The following is a 13,692-nucleotide window of genomic DNA, read 5'->3' on the forward strand; positions in this document are numbered from 1 at the left end:
TTGTTCGAGATGCTGGAGCCGCTTCCCAATTAGGATGCGGGCCAGAGCCTTCCGTGTCCATTTAGCTCGGGAACATATTTCCAGAACTGCGAGTCCGACAGCACGCCGCTGGGATGCAGCATTAGCCGGACATTGCGGGCCATAGCCCGGCAGTCTGGTCTTTGAGGTCCTTCCCTTGTGCATATCCGATTTTGTTTAATAGTCCACCCGTTTCCCAGACGTATTCCACACAGCTCATCTGGAGTGTCTCCACCAAAGCAATGTCGGACATCAAAGAGTCTTATGCTACGACGACCTCAGAGAATGGCGTAAGTATCATGTTCAAACTACGAGCCGTTGACTGTACTTACACCTACCAGGACCACAAAGGTGCTGTGGCTGACATCGCCATCATCTCTGGCTCTGAAGCCATAGCAGAAGCCAAGCTGAAGGAGCCTGTTCAACGTTTCTCCAGCTCTGCTATGCTGCTCTACGTCTGTGCATTTGTGGGATTCTTTTGCTCGACATGCAACGGGTTCGACGGATCCATGTTCAACTCGCTCCTCACCAACAACACCTTCAAGGAGTACTACAACGTCGAGAGTACTGGAGCCTGGGCTGGTATCGTCACCTCCATGTACCAGATTGGTGGTGTTGTTGCCCTTCCCTTTATCGGCCCCGCCTGCGACACTTGGGGTCGTCGCATTGGTATGATGATTGGCGGAGTTCTTGGCTGCACTGGTGTCATCATCCAGTCAACTGCTCCTGCGTCCAACCCTGTCGGCCAATGTAAGCAACGCCCACGTACGACGTCTCGATGAGATTTATGCTGATTTCGCGTTCCTCCTTAGTCATGGGTGGTCGTTTCCTCCTCGGCTTCGCAGTCCCAATCATGACAACCGCTGGTCCGCTTCATGTCATCGAGACTGCGCATCCAGCTCACCGTGGTATCATCACTGGTCTTTACAATACTTTCTGGTTCGTCGGATCACTTCTCGCTGCTGGTGTCACACGTGGGTCCGCCAATCTCGCGGGCAACCAATCTTGGAGGATTCCCGTCTGGCTTCAGATGCTCTTCCCAGCCTTACTCGTTATTTTACCTCTTCTTCTTCCAGAGAGCCCTCGCTGGCTGTACACCCGCGGCAAACATACCCAGGCTAAGAAGACTCTCGCCAAGTACCATGGTTGCGGCAATGAGGACAGCATCTGGGTTTCCATGCAGATTCGCGAATACGAGGAATACCTCAACATGGACGGAGGAGACAAGCGCTGGTGGGACTACGGCTCTCTCTTCAAGACTCGTCCTGCGCGCTACCGCCTCGCTTGCAATTGCATAGTCGCGATCTTCGGTCAATGGGCAGGCAATGGGTAAGTCTGCTCGACTAGTACAAGAAACGAAGTCACTAATCGTGTGTCAAACAGTGCTGTCGACTACTTCATCTCTGGTGTTCTCGAATCTGCAGGCGTCACGGACGAGATCAAGAAGATGAACATCAACTTGGGAAAGAGCTGCATGCAGCTTGCCTTCGTAAGTCTATTCACAGAAAAGCTACATGTACGATTACTGATTGCTGGCGCCTAGGCTGTCGTGGGAGCTCTCTGCGTCGACAAACTGGGTCGACGACCCATGCTGATCGGTACCTTTTCGACCGTGACAGTAATTTGGGCCGGAGCCATCGGCGCTGTTTCTTACCAGAACAAGACCGGAAGCATCCCTGCCGGTAATGCCTTCGTAGCATTGGTCTTCCTCTTCAACGCCGTCTTTGCCTTTGGTATTACTCCGCTCCAAGCCCTCTACCCCGTCGAGGTGCTCTCATTCGAGATGCGCGCCAAGGGTATGGCCTTTTCCAACTTGGCGCTTACCACAGCCATGTTGATCAACCAATTCGCCTATCCTATTGCTCTAGAGAAGATTGGCTGGAAGCTGTACATCGTCTTTGCCTGCTGGTGCCCGGTCCAGGCTTTCGTCGTCTGGCTCTTCATCCCGGAGACCAAGAACCGCACGCTCGAGGAGATCGATGACATCTTCAACGCGCCGAACCCGAGGAACGCGTCGCTTATTAAGAAGAGGCTCGCCACCGACGCGCAAGGCAACGTTCTTGAGGTCGAGAAGCTGTAAGCCTCTCATTAGCAAATAGTGTACATGTCGCGCTCTCCAGTATACATGCACATGTTGTTACTGCTTTAGTAGTCAAATTTGCAATGTTTATTAATCAGATTGATGTATCTACCGCTCTCTGCGAAAATGCTCATCTTCAGAAGCTTTGGAAATAAGCATAACAATCTATAGCAGAACGCATGAAAATGAACAGTTGAAATACATTCATCTAAAAGACTTTCACTGCCCCTTCGCGGACGCCTCGTGACTGTACATCGACCGCGCGATCCTGTTCGCTTCCTCCGTGGCAGCCTTCTTCTCATCTTCACCAGCGACTCGCGCTTTCTGCATCGCCATCTTCGCCTCGTATAGACGACCTTCCATGTCCAATACCATCTTCTCTGTGTCTAGCATAGATTGTGTCGAGTTGTCCTGCTTCAACTTACTGGCATTGCCAGTGCTGGAGTACATGATGCTAGTCAGACTACTCGTTGAGTCAAGTCCTTCGGAGAGACGAATCAGCGCTTTCGGAGACGAATCAGCATATAGAGCATCGATGTTATGGGTAGCCGAATGGACGCGGTGGGCTGTGTAGCAAGTTTCCGAGCCTACTGCATGATGGTGATATCGCGCGCAAAACTCCTTTCGCGCAGTCGTTGCGTCAAGATAGTTTTCTTCCGGTTGAGACAATATACGTTGTACGTCTTTTGACAAGGCCGGAAACCATTCAGCGCTTTTCACCTCCTCGCCTAATGCGTAGAGCAAGTCTGCGAGAAATCTCCATACGGGCGTACTTGCTGACATCTCGGCTAACAGTACCATGAAGTCTCTCTCAAAGTCCTTGGCCGTCACGCGAGCCAGCGTATTGTCCACGGGTGGCAGTTTACTTCCAACGAACACCTGCCGCCCAGCAATATTAACGTAGCCATCGACAGGCTTACCCATGTCTGCAAAGATGTCTTCACATCGCGCTTCTTCGGCAAACAGGAAGTGCAGTCGATCGACCACCATGTCGACGATCCAGTACACTTCCATCCACTGCGCGAAAAGCAAAAGATCGAGAAGCGCGTCTACAGTCCAGATGATTTTCTCCACACGTATAGCGCCATAGCGATCGTACACGCCTGGGACATATTTTTTGGCTGACCAGAGATAGTGTGTGGGCAGCTCATTTGCGCGTTCCGGCGAGATGAGCTGAATGAAGATGTTCACTGTTCGTATAGCAATGTAATCTGGTACAGTGATGACGGTATTCCTGGGATCTTCTGCTGATGTTCGAGCGTAGAATGGTGAGATGGAAAGCAGCGTGTTTGTATCGACGTATTGTGCATCTTCGCTGGCTAGGCTTGGTTCGTGTGGGTCGGAGAAGCGAAATGTGACTCTTTCGTCTGTGCGCTGCTGGAGGTGGAATTTTGCGCGGGTATTAGGCGGTATGTAGCTTTCTTCCACGGTAGAGGGGTTGAAGGAACCAGGCGAGAGAGTGGTAATTTTGGAAGTAGAGGAATGTTCATGACGGGCCGGCGGGCTGGATGATACAGGCGTCGGGAGTTTGTGGGCTGGCAGTGTTGCGACAGGGGTTTCCAGATGTTGAGTAGCAGATCCTCCTTGCGGTTCCGCGGTCTTGCCGTTTGGCATGGCATCTGCATCCTCATCCGTCGTATCGCTTTCACTGTCATCTCTATCAGAGTCCACTGTGTCTGGGCCTCCAGATCTTTCCTCTGTCCCAGTTTCTACTTGAGGAACTGGGTAAACGCACACCCCGGCATATTCCGGGTTGTTCTTCAAAAACAACTTCCTCGCGGCTCCACATCGCTTACTCAACGTGTTATAGGCCAGTGGCTTCTTCAACTCGTGGTCGAATCGTGCGTTAAACTCTTCGGCCAGGACATGCCAGTCTTTTGGCCCAGTCGCGCCGGGAACCAGATTGTCGCGACAGTGCAGTATGAAGAGATCTTGTTCGGATATCGGTTGAGCACGCGTGAGCCAGGGCCGTGTTTGTAGGAGAGAAGGAGCACTCGTGGTTTTAGCATCCCCATTACCGGCGACGTTGGGAGGTTGTCTTCGCGGCTCCTTTGTCGCTGCTACTCTCGGACGCTTTGGTGTCGAGGCAAGACCGTCATTCTGCGAGTCGGTGGCTTTGCGTTTTGATGTCATGTTGGTGGTAGGCTTTGAAAATTCAGTCTTTCGGTAGTAAGGTTGGTGGCGAATGTGAGTTGAGAAGAATCCTTGTAGGCTGAAGTACTCAGGTGGGTGCTATGGTACTAAGGAAGTATATTTTTATGCGTATTGGGGGAAAAGTGAAGTATTGAATGGACGTAAACAACAACCACTGCTCGAAGCGTGGAGAAGGTGAGTGATGAGTGCCTTGGTAATGGCGATTCTCAGACCCCTGCAAATACTGCTGCCCTTACCAAGTGAAAGGTTTGGACATGACATCGATAAAGACGCATGTGAAGGGTACCTGGGAATTACGTCAGAGCGGAACAAGTGAACCGAAAATCTCATCGCGTACCAATATCTTTTCTACTTTCACTCCTAAACACACCACCAGTGCTACTATCATTTGCAATATTGAAAAGCCACAGTTGACGAAGTTGAATATAATCGTGGGTAGCGACAGTGGGCACGTGATAATGTTGGATTTATATAAAACAGACACTGATGAAATGAGCATGGCGGATGATAGTTGGATGTGATCGTTTATTTGTATTGGTTCCTGATAACACGAAGCAAATAAAGCCCGTATGATACAAGCAACGAACGGGAATCCTTCCAATCATTGCGAATCGGTTTCCTACATGACAATCTCAACCAAGCTAATCTACATGGAAAGTATCTACGACTCCCAGAAGTCACCAGACAACCACCTGTTGAGCATCTCAAGCGACGCCTCAGGCTGGTCGTAAGGAACCATGTGGCCACCAGCGTGGAGCTTCATGAAGGTGAAGTTGCCACTGGACTTGACCTGGCCAACAGTCTTGCCGTCGCCGTCGATCTTGAAGTCCTCCATCTCGGCCTTCTTGAAGCCCTTGGCACCGGGCCACTCAAGCGCCTCAGTCCAAGCCTTGTTACCTAGCCAGTTGCAGATGTAGTCGGCGTCACCAGCGTAGATGAGGACGGGAATCTTCTCGAGGATGCCGGGAACGACGCGGTGGAAGGGCTTCATCCAGTCACCCTGAAGGAGGAAGTTGCGGTTGATGTCGAAGTTGCAAGACTCGTAGTTGGAGACCTCAGCGCCGACGGCCTTCATGACCTCCTTCTTGTTGAGGTAGCCCTGTATCCAGTCAAGCTCGTCGTAGCAGAGAGAGTTGCTGCCGCAAGGCTTGCGGACATCGTAGACATTCTGACCGGTGCGTTGGTAAGGACCGATCATAGCGTTGTTACAGTAGATCGAGGCAGGCACGCAGGACCAGACGGACTCGGAGTTGTAGCAGTTCTCAATGAGGCTGGCGCAACGGGGGTAGGCGTTGTCCATGGACTGGCACTGAGACTCATCAAGGACAGCGGGCCAGCCACCCTCACCGCAGGCCATGGGGCGGTAGTACTCGTACTGAGTAAGGCCATCGGTCAGACCGTTACCGATGAGGACGGACTGGAGGTTGATGTTGCGGTTCTTGTGGGACAGGATCTCGGAGGCGAAGACGGGGATGTAGTGACCGGCGTACGACTCTCCCGAGATGTGGAAGCTCTGGTGAGAGTACTCGGGGAACTGCTTGAAGAAGAGGGTGAGCAGGGCGTAGATGTCCTTGCCTGCAGCGACAGTGTTGCTGACTGAGCCGCTCGAGTATGAGTATCCGACGTTGACGGGCTGGTCAAGGAAGATGACGGAGGCGTTGGCGTTCCACGAGTAGGGGTTGTGCTTGACCTTCTGGTCCTTGGTGATGGAAGCAGGGCCGAGCTCCATGAACAGACCAGTCAGCGAGGAGCAGCCAGGTCCGCCATTGAGCCAGAGCACTACGGGGTCGTTCTTGGGGTCGTTGCGCGACTCGAAGAACCCTGGGATACGTTAGACACAGGTGTGTTTGTGGTGGTCATGCAGGTACTCACAGTAGAAGAGGTGCTTGTCCTCCTCGTCGTCATCAAGGTAGCCGGAGTACTGCTTGACCTTGTCGACGCCGAGGACGCTGGGGTCGACCTTCTTGGCCCTCAAGCTGTATTGCTCGAGCTTGCCGTCGATCTCGCGCTCCTTCTCGCCGTTCTCGTTCTCGACCCAGACGCTCTGGATGTCGGCGCCCTTGACGATGTGGTCCCACTCACTATCGGCCTTGCGCGTGTGCGGCTTGGGCTCGGAGAAGAAAGCGGCCTTCTCAAAGCTCTCGGGGAACATCATGGCGACCTCGTCCCAGACGGCGCGAGCCTCGCCGGTGAGCGACTTGAGGCTCTCCTCGAGGTTTTGGAGAGGCTTGGTCCATGAGGACTCCTTGAGCTCGCTGAACGAGTCGGGGAACTTCAGGACCTGTTGCTGCTGGGTTCCAACAGCGGCCGAAGCAGCTCCAACGAGGAGCGCCGAGGCAGCGACCTTCATGATGGCGGTGCTGAGCTTCCGGAGCTCTAGCGGTAAATGAAGTAGATGAGAAGGGTGCCTCTACGTTTTAATGAAGAAGCAGGCGATGAGTGATGGGGGAGGAAGAAAGGATGGAAGAGAGATGGGATGGGTGGAGTTAAGTCGAGCTATGGATAGCTCGTGTGGAGGAGGCGCGGCTTGTCCAGGCAACGGAGCATGACGCATCCCGACAGCTTATCAGCGTGGCTGGAGTCCAAGCTCCCCGGGGCCAGCATCACATGCCCGGCTTAGCGTTTCACGATAGCGTTGATCGGCGCCTGTGGCAGGACACCAGACGGCCGGGGACTTGGATCATAGACATCATTACGCCAGTCGCCTCATTCCAGGCACCTTGAGATGGAAGCCGTGGCGAGATGCTGCTGCCGAGCTCTCTCTGCGGACCGGGAAGCTAGAGCCGGACCTGCATGCATGTGGTCCGGATTGGGCTTAGCGCGCGTGGGATCGTAGTGAGTGAACCTGCGCATGTCATCGGCGGCAGACCCCACCAAAATGGAATGCAACTTTTGCAACTTGCGCCAAACACCTGCACTTCAGTCAACACTATACCCATATCAACCCCCATAATCCGCCAAAATGCCTGTCGGAGTGTTCCAGCCGTCAAACCAGATCAGACTCACCAACGTCTCGCTGGTGCGCATGAAGAAGGGTGCGCAACCCCCGCCCATGTCTATGCCTCTGTGCACTAACGACCAGCAGGCAAGAAGCGCTTCGAAATCGCATGCTACAAGAACAAGGTCCTCGAATGGCGCAATAAAATCGAGAAGGACATCTCCAACGTACTGCAAATCGAGAATGTCTTCCTCAACGTATCCAAAGGCCAAGTCGCACCCAAAGCCGATCTCGAAAAGGCCTTCCCCAAAAAGTCGCTCGAAGACATCATCACCGACATATTAGACCACGGCGAGCTGCAAGTAGGCGAGAAGGAGCGCAACGCCGAGTTGGAGCGAACCAAGAATGAAGTCATCGATATCGTGGCGGGAAAACTCGTGGACCCCAAGACGAAGCGCGTCTACACCACAGGCATGATCGAGAAGGCGCTGGATCAACTGAGCTCGGCAGCGGCGACGCAACAGGGAGACAAGGGCGAGAGCAAGGAAGATGGTGAGGACAAAGCCAAAGCGAAGGAACTGCCCAAGTGGACCGGCATCGTTACGAACAAGTCAGCCAAGTCGCAGGCGCTATTCGCCATGAAGGCCCTCATCGCCCACCAGCCGATACCTGTCGCCCGCATGCAGATGAAACTGCGCGTCACCTGTCCGACGTCCGTCCTCAAGCAATCCATAAAGACTGCGCCCAAGGCGCCAGCGGGCACTGAAGAGAAGGGAACTACCGGTACTGTTAAGGATGCGATATTGGCCTTCATGGAGAAGATCGAGAGTCAAGACACAATAGGCGCCGAGTGGGAGGCAGTGGGTCTCGTTGAGCCTGGAGCCTTCAAGGGTCTGAACGAGCTGATTGAGGGCCAAACAAAAGGAAGGGGCAATGTCGAGGTTCTCGAGATGGCTGTCGGTGCCGACGACTGAGTGGTGACACGTCTTGCCAGCACGCGTCGCGCAGCATGCTCGTCCTCACGTGCTGTTGTATAAGGACAGGAACGCCTGTGCAAAAGGCGCTTCCATACACCCGCGAGGGGTAAACACTCTGTTCTATGGATTGCAAGGAACAGGGCGACTGCAGTCCTCCTGCACGTCTTTCCAAGTCCACGAAATGCCGCTTCGGGCTACACCACCAAGGGAAATGCGTTATATGCTTCCATCCGCCGGAGCGTCAGAGTCAGAGACCATCGCAAATCATCATAGATCTCGCCGTAGGCACTGCACTATGATATGTAGTAGAGCAAGTTCATGGGTAGCGGCTTGTGGTTTCCAATGCATACGACTGTCATCCCTGTACCTATTCCATGCAAATCGTAAGCCTCACAAGACGCACCACGACTTCGCTTCTCATTCGCTGTGTCGTCATGTCTTCCCAAACTTCCCCTCTTCAGACTGCTATCTGCAATGGTCCCGATGCATCGTCGCTGAGCCACTCGCTGCGGGACAGCTGTTCGAGAGCTGCATGATCTTGCATCCTCCCGCATGCAAATTTGCGTGGGGCAGTCAAGCCCGGGTACCGGGCCTCATGAACCTGAGCAGGTTAATTAGATCCCTTCACAGTATACCGACCGGATACTTGGTAAGATCTAGTTTTATCACCTTTTGTATCACTAAGAAGAACTAATTGCGAATATGCGGAACAGTTTTGCTTCATGATTGTAGTTTTACATTTCATGTATGCTAATCGTGAGTTCGTAAATATGTCATCGTTAAGTTGTGCTTCGTGCTTCCTCGTTATCATCTGAACGACGCACTCGTTTTCGCAGTGCGTTCGTGAATAAGAGTCGTGAGTCGTAATCGTTACCATGCAAATGCCGTACCTGAAACATGCGTTGAGAACGGAGCGCCGGTACACAACAAGTAAGAAATAGCGAAAGTAAAGACCGAGAGGCAATGAAAGCGCTCGCATCCCCGCCGTACACTGCGGTTCATCTCAGATGACATCGAGCGCGCTCAGTGCGTCTCCTCATCCCTGCAGCAACGTTTTCAGTCGCTTGCTCAGTCCCACCAGCGCCGATTGAGCACACGCCCATTGTCACTCAGGATCCCAAGGACATCAGCGCTACTAGTTTGTACGCCCCATACCCGCTCAATTGGATCCGCAATGGCCATCCAGTCCAGTCCCCTGACGTCGTACATGTCTAGTACTACACGAACCAGCCACGGCGAGTACATTGCATAACTTGTATCTTGGTAGAGAAATGGTGAGGTTGGTCCCGGGACGACTGCATTCTCATGGCTCGTCGGTTGTGCGAATTGTAGAGGGTGAGGACGTGGGCGTTGACGACGGGACGAGGACAGTGGTGGGGTGGACAGTTCTATACCGCCTCCAGCCGAGCTGGGAGAACTTGCTGCTGAGGAGGCGGGGCTGGATGCGTCGGAAAACATTGAATCATCGCTCAGTTTGGTATTCAGGGGTAGTAGCATTCTGACGGAGCGTAACGCTTCCTGTGCGGCGGCTTTGATGGCATCGTAGCTTGAGAGTGTAATGAGCGAGCCCGTTGATTTTGACAGAGGCCCATCGTCAAGGGGCGTGTCAGTGATACGCGAAGAGGGCGAGTCGAAGGACAACGATCGTATGCGCAACTTGGGCGAAGGAGTCCGGATAAGTGTCGTCATAATCGAGCGCTGACTGCGACCGGACAAGAAACTCAATACGAAAAGAGGAAACGCAAAGAAGAGACCTTCCGACGGCCTAGCGAAAGCCCGCGCTTTCAGGAAGGGTTATATCCACAGTACTCACCTCAGCCATGCGGCCCTTTCACTGGCCCTGCAGGTGAAATATGCAACCATGCCACGACTTCGGCGCCGTAAGGAAGACTTTACGGGCCTTCCGAGTCACGTCCTGTGAGAGAGGCGTAAATAGCGGGGAAGGCGTACCATCGAGCAGGACGCACTGGCACTGCAGATGCCGACGATCGCGAGGTTGAAATGTTGCAGCATGTGCGGGACACAACGCACTCCACACTTGGCGCTTGATAAATCGAGTAGAATAGGTTGCTTTGGACTGGGATAATTGATTGGGAGAGTATGGAGGATAGGAAGGCCTGTCTCGCACCCAAGATTCGCCAGGTGCCGCAGCTTCGATGGGGATCATGATTCGTGGGTTTGTCCAATGTGCCCTTTGGAAAGCAGGTGTGACCAGCCTAGACGCCGTTAGCGGATCGTGCCGATGACAATGTCCACTCAGTACAAGAACCAGCACTCAGAACACTCTAGTGCGCCGAAGCGTGGTCGTTGTGTGACGTGGTGCCTCGTGAGCGGAGTGTGGGCGCAAAGCGATGTTAGTCCTCGTCGCCAATCACTAGCCTATTCTAGGCGCCACACAATAAGCTCCCTCACATGACTGATGCGGAACCCTTGACTGTCGAGAGCGAATACGCATCATGATGGAACAAGTCGAAATTTGAATGTGTGATTTTGGTACAGGCTGTATTCGGCCAACCCTAACCGTGCCGCATCACCTCACCTCATATCGTGCATTGCCGCATGAAGTGTAAGTGTGAAAGCCAATGAAAGCCGTTTGATAAACACCGTAAGTGCACCACCCATTTCGTAAAGGCATGTTCCAGCCCCAGCTGCCCAGCGCATGCGAAAACCTTTAACCCTTCTTCTTGGAGACACCGACGGTTCGGCCGCGACGACCGGTGGTCTTTGAGTGCTGACCACGGACACGGAGGCCCCAGTAGTGACGGAGACCACGGTGAGCGCGGATCTTCTTCAAGCGCTCGAGATCATCACGGAGCTTGGAGGCGACACCGTTGGCGAGGACCTGGCTGTTCTTGCCATCGACAATATCGCGCTGCCTGTTGAGGAACCAGGCGGGGATCTTGTCTGCAGGGTGTCAGCGTCATTATCCATGTTAGAGAGATGGTCGTGGCGTACACTGGAGGGGGTTCTGGATGATGGTAACGATACGCTCAAGCTCTTCGGAGGTGAGGTCACCAGCGCGCTTGGACAGATCGACATCGGCCTTCTTGCAGACCAAGTTGGAGTATCGGCGACCGACACCCGTGATCTTGGTCAAGGCGTACATGACCTTCTGCTTGCCATCGACGTTCGTGTTCAACAAACGGATGATGTATTGGAAGCTGGTAAAGTCAGCACTGCTCTTGTGGTGCGAATATGCCTCCGTTTGTGCGCCGCCTCTATGCGTAGACCTCCGCAATCCGAAAACCATCAGCCATCGCAATTGGCCACTCCAGCCCGAACAGCACAACAAAGCTTCCCCTTGCACAGATAGTTCCCTTCATCTTTCTGCAACGCCTGGTGCGTACGATTGTCTACTCTATTCCCTCCCATTGGCTTCTGAGTGCTGTCGGACTGGAAGGCGGCTGCGAGGTCGTGTGGACTCATAGGACTAGGCGGTTCGATGCGAAGGAAGCCGAGGGCTGAACGGGGAATCGCAGGCTCTTGTATGAACGTACTTAGACTTCTCTCCGGAGACGAGCGCTGGAAAGTTGTCAGCATGCCTCTATTACGAGTGTCTGAACATCAATTATTGCGACCCCACTCCACGCGCTGGGTGAGGCACACTCGGCGCGATCAAAGCCAGGGTCGCAACAACTGATATGAGTCGATAGAATCCGGGTATACTCACACATGATGGCGGCTTGTCGTACGTCGTCGATGTGGTGTTGTCGATGCTCTTACAGTGGGAGGAATTTCGATCGTTCTCGCTTGCGAGTGTTGGCTTGCCAAGGGAAATGGCACGTGCGAGCGTTCTAACCGCTTCGGGCCTCCGCTGGCAAAACCACTCCGCTCCTCTGTCTACCCCCCGGGGCCATGTGGGAAGAGTGAGGCGCCAACTGCATTGTGAGCAGAGGGAGACATCCTGGGATTCTATTTTGCTGTTGGAGTTCATGTGCGTCTGGATTCCATGGGGCTTGAGGCTGCAGAGTAGACGACGACCTGCTCACACCGACTCAGTCCCTTCCTCGCATGAGCTGTGCTCTTGCAATTTGTGTGCTTTGCGTGCCGCCCATCGCTCGCGCGCGATATAATTCATCTCGCAAACTATCGGTCAATGCACTCGCGTGTGACGTCTTCCTTCACCGCTCCTGCCGCCATAGTTCTCCCGTCGTCACCCATGCAGTCCCAGTGCGGACAGTTTGGGGCTGTGTGCGCGAGCAGGCGACGCGCTGCCTGGCAATGCACACGTCTCTTTCGCACGCATTTGGGCATGCTTACGGAACAACAGGAAAAAGCAACGACATGACCTAACAGTGAAGGCACGATAGCTATGTCTCGATCACGAGTGCTGCCTGTGATTCAAGGCTAGCACGTTCAATCGCATCCAGTCCTCCGCGTAGTACGTCTTCGTGTCGTACTTCGCGTGTACCAGAGGTCGCGCTCGGTATCGTCTCGATGCTTATTTTATCCAGGACGGCCTTTGGAAGCACTTTTAGCAAGCTCTTTGTCTATCATGGGGACTACCTCACCGTATTCTCTCGGTGAATTTCACACGTTTCCTACGTCACAGTTTGCAGTTCCCGCCCCAACTCTATCGACCTCCATAGGTTCGTTATGAGGCGAAGCATCTCTAAGCGTGCTGCGCCACCGTTCGACCTCAACACTTTTCCCACATCGTCAAGTCATTTGCCAGGATGTATGGTGCCTGGAAGTAGGCACACAGTATCTGTGGCTGTAGCTGCCTTGCAGCCACATGTATGCCTGGCTGTTAAAAGCTCCGCTACACCCGTGTGTATTTGTAAAGACAGCACTTCACAGCCTCATCCAACTTATCCATACAGCCTACCCTAGACTGATTCGACCTTGAGCCACGGATACACTCTCACACTATACTGACTCTACTCAATTCGGTCACTGTATTTGTCTGACCGGATCATCCTATGCATCAGGCGAAGAACTCTTCTGGGCAACACAGTCGTGGAAGCCGGTTCATCGCTTAGCCCTGACAACGACCCGGACATTTCTTCCAAAGATGGATTCTCGGGCCCACATTATTACAGACGGATCGTTCACCAATGATGAACTTACTACTGGAACCGCACCCGTCGTCGAGCTTACCAGACATGACACGATCTCCTCCGTCGAAAGTGTCCCACGATTATCCGAAGGCCGTTGGGCACTGAACCTCAGTGGAAACTGTTCGACCTGCCATCATCACCACAGATCTGTACAGGTGCATGTTCAGGTTTCGGGCGACTCTACTGAATTCGGTGATGTGTATTGCCACAAATGCCAGAAATTGTGGTTGGCCTTCGGAAAACTCAATGGCACGCGCCTGTCTCTTCTCTCTACAAAGAGTCTAGAGCCGGAGACGCTTGCAGCTGAGGCTGATTTCCGCAAAACTCTGGTTCGGGCTATACAGTCTGCCACTCCTATCGCCACACTATCTCCCACTCTTACCGTCATACCGGAAAGCACACCGGCCGGTCCATCCCGGGAGACATCTGTACGGTCAACCGCTCAGAGAGACACCCAGCAACACC

At 53.5% G+C, this 13,692-nt stretch overlaps 5 protein-coding genes across 5 annotated transcripts; 2 read left to right on the plus strand and 3 right to left on the minus strand.

Annotated features, from left to right (window-relative positions):
* Nucleotides 1–260: 260 nt before the first annotated feature.
* Nucleotides 261–2,098, plus strand: J4E79_004630 (uncharacterized protein; the record flags this gene model as incomplete). The annotated part of the gene is made up of 4 exons (XM_049353513.1): nucleotides 261–768; nucleotides 831–1,347; nucleotides 1,402–1,507; nucleotides 1,562–2,098. 4 exons carry the CDS (start codon nucleotides 261–263, stop codon nucleotides 2,096–2,098), a joined length of 1,668 nt encoding a protein of 555 aa, XP_049211961.1.
* A 219-nt stretch (nucleotides 2,099–2,317) lies between these two features.
* On the minus strand, nucleotides 2,318–4,231 carry J4E79_004631 (uncharacterized protein; the record flags this gene model as incomplete). The annotated part of the gene is made up of 1 exon (XM_049353514.1): nucleotides 2,318–4,231. The coding sequence occupies one exon, from the start codon at nucleotides 4,229–4,231 to the stop codon at nucleotides 2,318–2,320; it is 1,914 nt and encodes a 637-aa protein (XP_049211962.1).
* A 682-nt stretch (nucleotides 4,232–4,913) lies between these two features.
* On the minus strand, nucleotides 4,914–6,602 carry J4E79_004632 (uncharacterized protein; the record flags this gene model as incomplete). The annotated part of the gene is made up of 2 exons (XM_049353515.1): nucleotides 4,914–6,073; nucleotides 6,125–6,602. 2 exons carry the CDS (start codon nucleotides 6,600–6,602, stop codon nucleotides 4,914–4,916), a joined length of 1,638 nt encoding a protein of 545 aa, XP_049211963.1.
* Nucleotides 6,603–7,214: 612 nt separating this feature from the next.
* J4E79_004633 (uncharacterized protein) lies at nucleotides 7,215–8,164 on the plus strand (the record flags this gene model as incomplete). The annotated part of the gene is made up of 2 exons (XM_049353516.1): nucleotides 7,215–7,287; nucleotides 7,338–8,164. 2 exons carry the CDS (start codon nucleotides 7,215–7,217, stop codon nucleotides 8,162–8,164), a joined length of 900 nt encoding a protein of 299 aa, XP_049211964.1.
* A 2,674-nt stretch (nucleotides 8,165–10,838) lies between these two features.
* Nucleotides 10,839–11,841, minus strand: RPS18 (ribosomal 40S subunit protein S18B; the record flags this gene model as incomplete). The annotated part of the gene is made up of 4 exons (XM_049353517.1): nucleotides 10,839–11,071; nucleotides 11,123–11,328; nucleotides 11,665–11,689; nucleotides 11,838–11,841. 4 exons carry the CDS (start codon nucleotides 11,839–11,841, stop codon nucleotides 10,839–10,841), a joined length of 468 nt encoding a protein of 155 aa, XP_049211965.1.
* Nucleotides 11,842–13,692: the final 1,851 nt, after the last annotated feature.

This window comes from Alternaria viburni (assembly GCF_023758015.1).
Source record: "Alternaria viburni strain BMP 2772 chromosome Unknown scaffold_8, whole genome shotgun sequence".
NCBI classification, from domain to species: domain Eukaryota; kingdom Fungi; phylum Ascomycota; class Dothideomycetes; order Pleosporales; family Pleosporaceae; genus Alternaria; species Alternaria viburni.